Below are 14,206 nucleotides of genomic sequence, written 5' to 3'. Positions count from 1 at the left end.
TGCCTTTCCTCCTTGCTAGAGGCAGAAGTATATCCAAGCTTCATAACTAAGCAGAACTACTGCTGGTAACGTTGAGAAGAGTTTTCAGGCAAGAAAACCAAAAAAGCTTTGGCTCACAATTAACTGCATCCCAGGCAAAAATGGTGGAGAAATCTTAAAAATGCAAGGCCCAGGAAAGGCCCAGAGGAGTTGGACAGTGCAAAGCATTCACAGGCACAACAGGAACTTCAAAAAGAACAGGGGTGGATTTTGTTCTCAGCTCCACCCAAACGATTTCAGCCCATTCGAACAGGTGGCAGGAGTGGGGCAGAGCTGCAGCCTAGGCAAGCACTCCCGTCCCCCTCAAAGGCACTGCCTGTTGCTCCTCCTTTCCACCACCACATCGGATGGCTCCAGCTTCACTACAGGAGTTGTTGCAGTTAGCTGCCTGCTCCCTTCAGTTCTGGAAACAGAAGCAATATGCAATGCCCTACACGCCTTGACCACTGGCAAATGGTAACTTTTCAAGTCCAATATACGACTGACAGTGCTTTTGTCATGAATATTCCACCTTCCCATTTCAGAATCTGCTTCTCACAGTTATTTAGGCATAAAAATGGACACAAATTGGTATTAAATACTCTTCAAATCACAGTGTGGCTGTGAAAGGAAGAGCTGCCTGCGAAGAAAAAAAATTGCTGAGAAAAAATCCCGGTACACTGCCAGTCCTAATCCATTTTAGGTTGAAAAAGATGCTTTTTTTTTTAAAGAAAGATTTCTAATTACTCTTGCACTTTCTACACTTAAATACATCCTTAAGTAAGCTGCCCTCAAGCTTTTAGAGTTCATGGCCCTGGCCAGGAGAATTATACTGCCATCTAATCCAATCATGTGCCTGAGGAATTCAGCTTTTGACAGAAGTGCCAAGGATTTTCTGTGCAGTTACACAGACAGACCCAGGGTACCCACGAGGTCGTCAGTCCCAGCAGGCTGCGTCTGCCTGTGCACCTTTCTGAATGAGTTTCAGCTGCATAGTTGGGCAGAGGAAGGAGAAGTGCCAACCCAGTGGCAGGGGTGCCCAGCAGCAGGGCAGAGGTGAGGAGGCTGGGTTTGGAGAAAGGATGCTCAGTGCCCTGAGGGAAAGGGATGGCACTGTTCTCCATTCGCTCCCAGGACAGCAGAAGCAAAGCAGAGCAGTACACAAAGCACAGTGCAAATTTAGCAGCTTATTATAGACACAAATACAGAATGTGAACTCAATTACTGAACAATCCCAAACAAATCAGCAGCTGGCAATGCCAATTTCAGTGGGGCTGCAATAATAAACAGCACATAATGGTTTAATTATGGAGGCTTTGCATGATTTCTTTTTAACAAGCATGCAGCTGCCTCAAAGAAACCAGTTCCTGAAGTGCTGCACAGGACATGTTCAGTTCTCTTTTGTACTTCCTTGGGGGCTTCTTTACCTGATACCTTAAAAAAGCTTCAGTCTATTAACATCAAACCAGTTCCAACTAGAAGACTGAACTACTCTAACCCCCCCCACTTAAATTTAGCACTATGTGTGCCAAATCTTAACAAGTAACATGAACACATAGAAGAGAAAGGCTCACAGACGAGATGTGCCCCAGAACGTATGAGAACTCATCGGAGTCTTAGCAGTCGTTTCGCTGTGCATGTGATCGTCCAGCATGCTGGACACAACACTCACTGGGATCTTACCAGGCTGGGAAAGCACTAATGGCATCACTGCTGACTTCCATTCCTTTAATGCTCCTCAAATATTCCTTTTCACACATTTTAATCAAAATATTAAACCCTTTGAAGTGTGAATAAGGCCAAAAGTGAAATGCTGAATTGATTTAGTAAGGAAGGAGATATATGTGTGTACACACACAGAATCACAGAATGTGTAAGGTTGGAAGGGACCTTTAGAGGCCATCTAGTCCCATCCTGCAGTGAGCAGGGACATCTTCAACTGGAGCAGGTTGCTCAGAGCCCCATTCAGCCTGACCTTGAATGTCTCCAGGGATGGGGCCTCTCTGGGTCTCTCTGGGCAACCTGTGCCTGTGATCCACCCCCCTCAAATTGAAAAGCTTTTTCCTAATACCCAACCCAAATCTCCCTTTTTCTAGTTTAAACCCATCACCCCTCGTCCTATTGCTCCATGGCCCCAGGAACAGTTCTTCCTCAGCTTTTCTACAGGCACTTTTCAGGTACTGGAAGGGGCTATAAGGTTCACCCGGAGCCTTTTGCTCTCCAGGCTGAACCAGCCCAACTCTCCCAGCCTGGCTTCACAGCAGAGCTGCTCTGGCCCTTGGATCGTTTTTGTGGCCTCCTCTGGCCCCGCTCCAAGAGGTCCATGTCCTTCTTGTGCTGAGGGCTCCAGAGCTGGAGCCAGCACTGCAGGTGAGGCCTCCCCAGAGCAGAGCAGAGGGGCAGAATCCCCTCTCTCCATCTGCTGGCCACACTGCTTGGGATGCAGCCCAGGATACATTTGGCCTTCTGGGCTGCAGATGCACATTGGTGGCTCATGTCAGGCTTCTCATCCATGAGTCCCCCGAGTCCTTTTCCTCAGGGCTGTTTTCAAGCACAACTACATGTAAGTGTACATGCACACATGGTCAGAGAAAGTTACATACAATTGAATAATGCCTGGAGACTCCTCTGCATCTTTCTCAGTACCAGGCTTAAATTAGAGGGGAAACTTGCACCCAGGTCATCTCCATTTCTCTTTTGTGTAATGTCATAGACCCTGAATCTCTGGAGTTACACCAGGCACACATGGAGCTCAGTTGCTGCTCTGCACGAGAAGAAACCACGTTCACAATCTTGATAAGCAAGAAGAGTATTTATCAAAGCTTTAATAAAGCATCAAGTAAAGCAAAAATTATTGCTGCCTCAGTCCTGAACAAAGAGCCTCTGAGGAAAAGGTACATAAACTGCTCTCAGACTGCTGCCCACTGATTTAATGAGTTTATCTATAAATCACATCTTGCTCAAGTCTAAAATACATTCTGCTGTCACATAATAGCTACACACACTCTGACAGAGGATGACACTACTCAGGTCAACTACAACAGCTTCCAAAGAAATTCCCAGCCTTTTGAGTCATCAAATTGCTACAGAGTTCAGTGATAATTTCAATCCTGGGAATCAGAAATCATTCCCAAATTGAAGCTAATTCCTGCTTTCCTTCCTCAGTACCACTTGTAGGGTGAACAAAGAGAGAAGCACTCCTAAAAGTGGTGTTCAAGTTAACATACCTTCTTCCTAAAATGGAGACCCTCTCACACACCATCCCAAGGCAAAGTGACTCGTGCCTATGATGCTACAACCTGAATGTAAAAAAAAAAATCTGACATTTATGAAAGACACAGCCCCCCCCCCCCCCCTTAACAGACAGACATTTGTAGCAACAAAACTGAAAACAAGTGGTCAAGGGCTCTGAAAGTGATTCTGATGATCCATGTAGGACATTGTTCTCCATCCCCTTAAGCTATAACCACTGTGGTTTCCACCCAAGACTTTGAGTGGCAGCAATGGTTTCTTGACATTTTCTCTTGCAAGGATTTTGCAGTGGGATGTAACCAGCTCTTTAGATACAGGACAAGTGTGTGTCAGCACTAGTTTGAAGGGGCTGGAGGGAAAAGGGTTGGAAGTACCTACTGAGGCCAAAACAGCTCTAGGAAGGATACGATCAGTGCCAGGAAACAACACAGCACCTTTAATCATTTCTCCCATGATGCACCCTACTGACCACATGTCAACTGAAAACAAAAATGAAATGAAGGTAAACAAGAAAACAGGAACAGAACAACAAATAAATGAGAAGACTTATCCAATCATGCCACAGCACCGAGCCTGCAGCCCACACCACGGACACAGACCTGCCTTTTGCCCTCTGCAGATGCCTTTCTGCTTGAGTGTACAGGTTTCATGACAACATAGCAGGTGTGAGAAGAATAGACTCCAACAGCTTTCTTTACCCCAGTGGAGATGAAAGACAATACTATTAAATACAGAAAACCAAGTGAGACCCACGGGTGGCTACTGTGTCATAATACGACTTTGTAATTAAAATTTACCAATTAATTTAGTCTTTTTTAAGTTTTCATTTGCATTCATTACCTAGGCTTATACCGCTTTGTATTGTAAATGAATGCCAGTCTCTGTATTCAGTGAGGATATGCAAATTGCTTTCCCTTTATCCTTTCAGTTACCAGAGATCCATGCATATTTCCACAAGCTGAACTGCCAGAAGCCACAAAAGGAACTTGGGTCCTTGTGAAGACACATCCACCTCTTATTCAGGGGCATGAATAGAATTGGTTGGGCTCATTGGACTCCAGGCTTGCTTTAGAGCCTCTTGGCTCACTGCCACCGAAGCTGGGTGCAGCCAGCAGGCTGTAATAGGGGGCTTGAGAATCTCGTAAGATTTCCATTTGCTGTGATAGGAAAGGGGGATTTCTAAAGAGGACAGCTGAGACGCAGAAGGGCTAAGACAGCCTTCTGCATTGAAATCCAGAGCAAACCAGGGGACTATTTACCTCGTAGAGAGAGCAGCAGTTCAGCTGGGTCAGATAAAACTAGCCACACAAGATGAAAATAAGGTTCCTTATATCTAGTATGGGATTAAGGTAGCTTTTCCCCCCATATCAATACCATGAAACCACATTACCTCTGCTGTCCTTGCTCTATGATTAGCCATAGGGCAGGGAAGCAAGGAGAGGGACAGACTGGTCCCTAAGGGCCAGGAACTGCAGGGAAAAAAATGGAAAGCGTCATGCTGCTTGGTTAAATTTATTCTTGAAGTTTCATATTGAGCAACAGTTTAAAGTGGATTTGACTTCGAAGACAAACATCCTATCTGTGGAAATCTTGACAGGCCTGGGTCTAAGGTTCCCTGTTGCTTTATTTAGCATATGAAAAGCTTCATCACTCCTCAATAAATAAATCAATCAATAAACAAAGAAATAAATAAAAGGCTACTTGTTTGGAAGCAATAAGCAAACCTAGAGATGCAAATTATTGCTGCTTTCATCACAAGCTACAGGGCATGCAAAGAATCAGGAAAAGATAGAGCAAGCAGTTGGTTGTTCATCTGTTGTTATTAATCCCTCTTCATTTTCAGAGGTCGCCTTCTGTAGTTACTGCTCTGTGATGTGCTGAAAAGCACACACAGAAGTTCACCTGGTGACTTACTAAACTGTGAGCTCTGGAAAACAGAGGTGATTACTCCCCTCTACTCCTGAGGTTTTGGGAAGGAAGCTCTTTGAAAATTTCCAAGTCAGAAGAAGCAAAGATGAACATCTGAATATAATCAACATCTGAAGGAGAAAAACAACTGTGCCTTCTCGACTGCTGCCTCTTTTTCCTCTCCTGAGCCAGTTAGCAGTAAGTCAAATTAGAATGCAAAGTTTCACTGCATGGTTAAGGAAAGTAGTTAGTTGGAGGTTAGGAGTTTCAGCACACGCAGCAGCAGCTGTCAGAAGCCCCAGTTAAGGCACCACAACTCATGCAAAGCTCCATAGGGGACTGCAGCACAGAGACCTGAGCCTCAAAACTCAGCTCCCTTCAGCCTAACATCAATCCAGATGTAACTGAGTCCTACAAGCATCACATCATCAAACCACGATCTCCAGACATGTCACACACCACCTCCAAAGCCCTGAAAATTTACATTTAGTTCAAGATTTTTTTTCCAAACCCAAGATATTCCAAGACTGACCATGCTCTACCACTACATGGAATAACCCCAAGCTTCATCCAACTGCAGACTAACTTGGTGTCACATACACCTCTGTGTCTCTCTGTCTTAGCAACTACTTGATGTTTTAGCATCACATGAAACTGAGAGTGAAGGAATTAAAGCCACAACTTTTCACCCTGAAGTGAAATGGCTGAGGTTGAGGCAGCCCTTGAGAAGAAGCCCCCTCACCATTAGAATACCCATATTCTGGGTTATTAAACTGAAGGGATTTTTAATTTGTTTCAAACCTCTACAAACCAGATTACTGCACAGAGCTGCTCTGAAATGCATCCCTGAGTGTGCCTGTATACTTCAAAATACAGGCAAGTTTCTCAAGGACACCACATGTCTCCCTGCCAGAGCAAGCCTGAAGAAATAACCACCACAAACTACATGTATGTGTTCTCAACAAAGGAAATATTCTACTCATACAGCAAATCTCCATCTCTGGGCCACCTCCTGGTTCTGATTCCATGTCTAATTGCTAAGAAATACCCTCCACAGCTAATTGTGCCAGGGGTCTCCTGCAAAACATCCGGGGAATCAATCTGTCCTTCACAGGAACCTCCAGAATCTCCCTGGGGATGCTGAACAGAAGCCACCCTGTTGTCACGCATGCATGTCCACTGCCCCTAAAACCTTCCTGTGTCCTGGGGAAGCAGTCTGGTCTGGCTGCTGACATGACCCTTCACAGGGAAGGGCACCAGAAGAGATGGTGAGAAGGGAGGGTGGGATGGAAGAATAGTAGTAAGTCATCGGTTCCTCTCTGAACTTTAGACTCACACACTTCTTGACCCAAATGTGCTTGTTCATCCATTCCAGATTCCTTTCAGCAGACTGCAGAAGGATCAGGAATTGTAGAACTAGCCAAAGATATTTCTATCTGGAAAGGATCCAAGCTAACCTTCCATGAACACCTCCCTTGTAACTCAGCTGTGGATGCAGTTTCCTTTTCTGCTTCTGCACAAGGCTGCTCATACCACGCTGGATAAATCCAGAAAAGCAGAGGTGTCACTCTGATGCTGGAGACATCACAGGTCCTTCCTCATTTCCCTGTAACAGCCCTGAATTCTCCCCCTGCGAAACTGCAGGTTTTCTGGGACTTGAAATAACACAACAAAATGAAGCCCATAGGGAGAATCTGCAACTGCTGTTCCTAAAACTCCTACAGAGGTGGCTCTTCACTCCTGCACTCTGCCAGTTGTGCTTTGCATACCATAAAAATCATGATATCCCAATTAAAATGCATGAAATGCATGCCACATGAAACACTGGAGACCAGAGATAGACACACAGCAGAACAAGTTGTGCTCTCTTTCCAGACTTCATGGGCTAGTTTGCACTTTCCCTCTCTGCCCAGAACATGAGAATGCCAAACACTCACATTTCTAATAGCTCCTGCTTTCGTGATGCAGGAATCACCCCTCTGCAAGGTGAAACAAGATGATCATCTCCTCAACACTGACTTGGGAAGATGATAGATGTATTTACAAAGCAAATCACGATACCTGATTTTATTTGTGTAACTTAGTCCAAAACATTCAGCAAACAACACTGTTCCCCAATGGCTAAGGTGCAGAATCTAGTGGAATTTCAGGCTGGTTGAGCGCGCCTGTCATAACAGAGTGAGCTTCTCTCTCCAAATCCTCCTAAAATGGACAGACACTGGGTAGGACCCTCCTTTTACTGCCATCTCCTGCAGATCTGCACAGAGGTCTGCCCTGAAGAACCATTCCCAAGCCCTTTCTTGAATTGTCAGGAAGAAAAATACAGGAGTCTGTATTCAATGCTGCACCTTGGTTTTTTTACAGCTTTTTCTGTTATTTCTTTACAACAAAAAAAAGATGTGGTTTATAAAAACATTTGATAATTCTTGGTAAATACAGGCAAAGTTGCTTTTTTTCAGAAGGTCCAGATAGCACAGCCACAAAGGCTTCTGACTGCTAATGCCAAGGCACGTTTGTGATGTACAATGCTCCTGGTGACAATTGTGAGGATGTCTCAAATGCTTGAAAAAGCTTAAAAGCTCCCCTAACCCACCAAACCCTTTCCTCCCTCCATTTTGTGTAAATCCTAGGAACGCTATGCCAATCTCAGCTTCTCACTGAGATACCAAAACCCTCCCCCTTCATGCTTGTATTTATTATACACATGGATTTCAACATGCTTTGATACGTGCTCAGAGCAGTATCAGTTCAATCCATTAAGACCTCCTGAGAAAGTCTTGCCTTTCTAATTTGAAACCCTCCTTTCCACAAGATGTTATTAAAAGCTTAATATTTCTCAGCAGCAGGGTTCTAAAGGGTTTGAACGTTGCATCCCTGGCTTCTAATTTACTACCTGCAACCAAAGCTGCAAAACCCCGCAGAGCACAGCCACTGTCCTGACAGTTTCTAGATGGAACAGAAAGGGAGTTGCCACCACTTTACAAGTGGGGTGATTCAAACCAGTTTGTGAACCTTTCTCTTTGTTTTAATTAAGCTTTCTGCGAGTTCCAAACTGGCATGCATTGTGCCTTACTATGACATAGCTGAGCTGTCATTTTTTTGGGATTAAGACTAGCAGATGGTCACCTTCACTTGGCAAAGACAGAACTGATCTGCAGCGGACAGGCAGTGGCCAGAGCCTGGCCCACCTGGAAAAATGCAGAAGAAAGGACAAATCCCACCCAGAAATCCGTGCTCTTCCTCAAAGGTTGGCTCCTAGGTTGCAATGCCAAACAAGTGCTTGAAAAAACTATTGTTTCTCCTTGGGAATTTGTGGTCCACTGTCCCTTTCAGAAGAGCTGAGCTTGCAGAGGGATATCACAAGATATTAAGAAGCACATGCAATATATTAAGAAAAGGCCACAGGAGTCCTGAGATGCAAGCTCAAGAATGAGGGGAAGCACAAGGAATAACTCATACCCTTCCCTGTCTCCCATTTTCTTTTGAATAGAACTATATAAAAAATAAATCAATCATTGAGGTAAGAGATCCCCCATGGTGAATCTTGCCAAGGAATGTAAACACACCACATAGTGTCTAACAGACTAACAGTTAAAACATGCTTTGCAGATCCTGTAGTTGCTAGCTTCAGACCCTCTAAGCTTAATTTGAATTTTGACTTTGAAGTATCTCCTCTTCCCAGGTCTCAAAGAGTATTCAAGTGCACTCATTTTTCCTATTCCAGAAGGAACCCCTCAAGTAGTCTCTCCTGCTACAATGCAAACAGATTAGCATTTCATTTAAGTATACTTACATATTTTCATATCTGATAAATGACGTATGATTTTGAGTGTGTTCCAGTCCTCTACTTCCATCCCAGTACACTTCTGACAGACACTTCAGTACTGTTTCATAGACAAGTTCTAACCTCTCAGCTTGACCATACCAGTGAAACTCTGCTCAACTTACTCCAGCTGTCATCAAGCAAAAGCTGATTAATGGCATAGAAAGAAAGGGAGGGGGGGAAATAAAAAAGGCATTTGAGACTATCCAATTTTCCTACATGTCTGAAAAGGCAAACAACTTGCCTTGGCTGAAATTCATATGAGGCAGCTGTAGGTGTAGCACATGTCTACATGTCAACACTTGGCAGCTTTTGAATCTGCATGTTCAGACCCACGCTGCAAATCCTTGAGGTGAGTGTTAGGAAATGAGCCATGGATCATCTTCAGCACAGCAGCTGGGATCCACTCCAAGGGCCACGCAGATCACAAACAGCATGGGGCTCTTAATACTACATGCAAATTGCACTGTAAACTGTTAGAGTACACACATCTGAATTAAAAAGGAAATGAATGGCAACAGCTGAATTGGGTTCACAGCTACACTGAACTCTCTTTGGGAGCGACCTCATCTCACATGAGCAAATCTTCCCCAACAAAATCATCATAACTCAAACCCTTGCTATATTCCCAGTAAAAATCCTGAGTCCAAAACCAAATACCCAGGAAGGAATTATCCAGCTGAACAAAATCCCAACATAGACATCAATGCCATCATAGGCAGCAGACACTTAGGCAGCCCATTAATGCATACTGGCTGATCCAACTTGGAGACCCAGGCCAACCATTGTTAACAGCGACTTTTAAGTAATCCTGATGCTCATTGTTGGCCTTAAGGGAATAATACTGAGAACAGAAAAAACAACAGACTGCACTAAAGACCAAAGGGCAGGTGTTTTATTATACCAAAGCTCCAGAAAAACCCCAACACGCAATCAAAACTAGGACTAAACCCACTAAAAAAATGTAAATTGTAATTGAAATGCAGAGACATATTCTGCTGAGTGGTGGAACAGCAACGCCTTTTCCTAAAACTCTTTCTTGATTTAATTTTTCTCCCCCCTAAGGCAAACAATTTTTGTAACATACAAATTCCTGGGAGAATACAACAGATTACTCTCTGACAGAGGTCAAGAGCATCTCTTAATCCCACTATTCTCAAAGACAGCTGGGAGACAAAGGAATTTTTGAAGATCTGGTCATAGAAAACATTAATTTCTCTTCATAATCCAGTTTGGCTGTTCACAGTTACACAGAGTAGGACTGGGGCTTTTTCTTTCTTGCTTTCTTAATGGTATCTTATCCTTTGACTACCTTAGACTAAGCTATTTGCTGTAGGAGATTTGTCTTCCATATTGATCACTGTAATCCAGGCCTAGCCAAAATTACAACGCTTGGCTGTTATCACAGCACATTTCTATGACTATATCTTTCTTTCCCTTTGGATCAGCTGAAGGACTCACACATGAAGGGTCTGGAGGGGAAGCCTCACAAGAAGTTTGGTTTGTTTGAGGAGTCCCCTGGTTTGTCCAGCCTGGAGAAGAGGAGGTTGAGGGGAGACCTCACTGGTCTGTGGCTTCCTGCCGAGGGGAGCGAAGGGGCAGCGCCGATCTCTCTCCTCTCTTTGGGGCCCAGGGCTGGAACCCAAGGGGACGTCGTGAAGCTGCCAGGGGAGGGTCAGGCTGGGTGTCAGGAAGAGGTTCTGTGCTGAGAGGGGGGTCGGGCGCTGGCACAGGCTCCCCAGGGAAGGGGTCCCAGCCCCGAGCTGGGCTGAGGGCAAGAAGCGTCTGGCCGCTGCGCTCAGTGCCCTGCGCTGCCTGGGCTGGGCTGTGTGGAGCCAGGAGTGGGACTCAAGGGGCCTTACGCGTCCCTCCCAGCTCAGAGGATTCTAGGATTCTATGAACTTGCTAGAGTACCTACCATCCTTTACATGCTTCTCCAGTACTGAAGAGTACTGAATTGCTTCATTTCCCCAGTCAATCACGTGTGCCTTTAGGACATCACCATGGCCTCAGCAGATAGCATTATGAAAGCATTCAGTCCATTTTAAGTTGTTTTTTTTTTTTTTAAAGAAAGGGAAAAACAAAACACAAATATATTTCCAATCCTTAAACTGAAATCTTATGAGATTTTTAAGACATTTAGCTGGAGCTGAACACCACCTTGGGGAAGGTCCTGCAGTTCTCTAACACATTTCCAGTCACATCCAAGAGTTTTAGTTGCTCAAGTTTTCTGACTTAACTAAGAAAACAGTGGAATAAGCATCAAAGAAATACTGAGCTCAGAAGTGAACTACAACAGCTTACTAGAACTTGCCAGGAACATTCTGTAAATCTATCTGGAAATGGATCAAAAGATGGATTTCTTCTCACAAGGGTCTGACTTCTGACAAATATTTTGATATGTCTGCTCTAGGTGAGTGACAATCTGCTGTCCAATTCCCTGGTAGTCTCCAGGATGCTGGTAGGTGTTTTATTTTTCTAAAAATCAGCCAGCTTATCCAGCTCATCCACTTAACTGGAGCAATCCTGTAGCCTTGCTGTATCTCAGGTGTCCTCCTAGGTCAGATAGATTAAATACCTCAGCAGTATTCACCAAGCAATCGCTTTCATGGACTGTTTGGCTTTTTGCTGATGAAAACAGCAGTGAACAGAACACATGTTCAGAGAATATTTTAATAAAGATAAGAATCACAGACATTATTTTGGCAAATGCATCGCTCACGGTGGTACTAAGCAAAACAGTCATCACACACTGGTACCTCTGGCCTATGCCCAATTCAGAGCCTTCTTATATTAACTGCCTCATTTTTATGGAGATGAGATGATCTGAAATTACTCTTCACAGCTTAATTTCCATGAAGACTTTAAAACTGCCATTTCATTTCATGTCAGCAGTACCTACGCGCTCAGGAATAACTCAGGGCAATAGGTTAGTTATTTTTTTAACATTTTTCTTCCCCTACATCTCAGCTTTGAGATTTTTCTAACACTGTGCCATAGGAACGTGAATGTTCTTACTCCAGGCTAGAAATGAGGAAGCTCATTCTGTTGATCACAAGCACACAGTAGACATTCTTCTGAATAATTGAAAAGGACTGAAACTTTTAGTTTCTAGACAGACCTTTCTCTTTCAGCCAGAAAACCCACTGCTGGAAGGCCTCTCATAGCCTAGGGGAAGCTTATTGTCATGTTGCTTTGTGAAGTTTACCTGCAGCTGCATAAATGCTTCTCCAGTTCTTCCTGTACCTGGGAGGTAAACTAGATATGCTCATCAACAGCCATAGAGAGAAGGGAAATAATATGGACCATACACAAACCAGCCTTTCTAACACTGAAAACTCTTATTCATGGGGTCAAACTGGTTAGCAAATGAGAACTGACTTGGAAATGAACGTGCAGATTCCATGTTTTTCTTTTCTCTGTTTTTTAAAAATTATTTTTAAGCTTCCAGTGCACCTGAATAAACCCACCACTAAAACATGGCAGCTGCTGCGACCTGGCCCACACACACACTGCATGTCAGGGTCTGGGATTTCCAATGATTTAAAAACAAGGACTATCCCACTATTTACAAAATGTTTTCTGCCTTGTTCAAAACTTCAACTGCTATTTGTAACTGACACTGAAATGGGATTTAAAAAGTACTCTGCTGAATACAGTCAGGGATATACAGAAGGGATGAACACAGACACTGCCACAAGACGTCATTCCCAGAGCCAGACAAAGCGATTCTCACCTCTGAATGACTGCTTAAACCTATGCTGTTTAAATTACACAGCATTTATTTTTATCTGGAAATGGGCAGAAGAACATGACTCAAACATATTTTCTTGTTGAAAAAGAATAACATCCTACTGTCCATAGTGCTATGTTTTTGCACTGAAATAGCTTTTTTCCTGTATTTTGTGTCTTATCAACTGAAAGCTCAGATTTCTCTCCAAATAGATTCAGTGGAAATATCCTCAGTATTTACAGCTGAGCCTCAAGTATATTATAGATTGTTTAGTTTTTCTATGTACATTAAAAAAAGAGAGGAAAAGAGGCCTGGATGTGGAGGAAGTTCTGAGCATGTTTGAGGTGGTGTTACCCCTGGAACACAGCTATCCCACCGACTGAGGTCCCATGAGCACTGGGAGCTGCTCTGCACCTTCAGATGGCAGCAGAAGGCGGGCGTGCAGCCTGCTCCACACCCTGTGGGAAAAGCTCAGCACCAAAGGAGTGACAATCAAAGCTACCCACTATGAGTAAAAACCACCATTCCTATTCCACTAATAATAATAAACAACCCCACCCAACATTACTTCTTTGTCATGTTTTGCAACTGGATAACCTTCCAGTCCATATTCCTATAAGACTGGAAGGCAGTACAAGGTTGCTGCTTCCTCCTCAGCAGACAGGAGATACCTGCAGCTTCCCCATCCACCTGTAAGTCATGTATAACTGCACCTTAACCTGTCTATGGGGCAGAGCTCCGTCCTCAGAGAAATTCAACAGGCTAGGTGGAAACAGTAGAGGCACTGCAGGAATCACTCAAGAGCCAGTAAGAACCCCCACATTACTCCCATGACTACGTGTCTGTAAAAGCTGGGTTCTCTCAGATTTGTGCTGTGCCTTCCCAACAACCTGCTGAAAATCAGATGCTGCTTTATTTCTGAAAGCATTGTGTCCCCACCTTTTATTCCAATGGGCAGAATACACGGTACTTACACCTCCCAGCCACCCCAAGCAGGTTACCTGGCTTAGCCTGTGATAAACTGAAGGCTAAGGAGATGCCTCCTCTTTTGTTTTCATTTTCTAATATTGCTTTTACCACCTTGGAAATGGTAAAAGTAATATGAGCCAAGAGGAGAAGAACAAGATGGGGGGGAAATACAGTTTCATTAATGACACAAGACCCCATGCAAGTAAAGGAAAGTTCACTTTTAAATCAAGAGAAGCTGATTTCAGGGCAATTTGGAAACCACAGCAGATAAACTGTTGCCTTAAACTGGGTGAGTCAAATTCTTCATTTTGTTCTAAAGAAAAAAATGTTGTATTGACTCAGCTCTGAGCCCATACAGCATCGAGATGAATCCAAACCCATGATGCATTAGCAAGCAAAAAGATTATGATGTCACCACAAATGTTATAAAATCACTATTTCCAAAACATCAAAGCAGAAAAACAGATTTACAGGAACCAGGTGGGCCAAGTTAGGATTCTTTC

General features: G+C 43.8%; 1 protein-coding gene across 5 annotated transcripts in view; it reads right to left on the bottom strand.

Annotated features, from left to right (window-relative positions):
• MAPK10 (mitogen-activated protein kinase 10) overlaps window positions 1-14,206 on the bottom strand; it is a gene marked incomplete at both ends in the record, with an annotated part of 62,589 nt that overhangs the window by 17,287 nt on the left and 31,096 nt on the right. For 2 of the 5 annotated variants that reach the window (XM_084266904.1, XM_084266906.1), the window contains one exon: window positions 3,678-3,749. The exons of the other annotated variants lie outside the window; for them this stretch is intronic. In XM_084266904.1, the coding sequence (XP_084123030.1) occupies window positions 3,678-3,749 (72 nt within the window). The remainder of the gene's footprint in view (window positions 1-3,677; window positions 3,750-14,206) is intronic. 5 annotated transcript variants of the gene reach the window in all.

Source organism: Gallinula chloropus (assembly GCF_964237585.1).
Source record: "Gallinula chloropus genome assembly, chromosome: 7".
Lineage (NCBI taxonomy): Eukaryota > Metazoa > Chordata > Aves > Gruiformes > Rallidae > Gallinula > Gallinula chloropus.
This window is presented reverse-complemented; position numbering and strand designations above follow the sequence as displayed.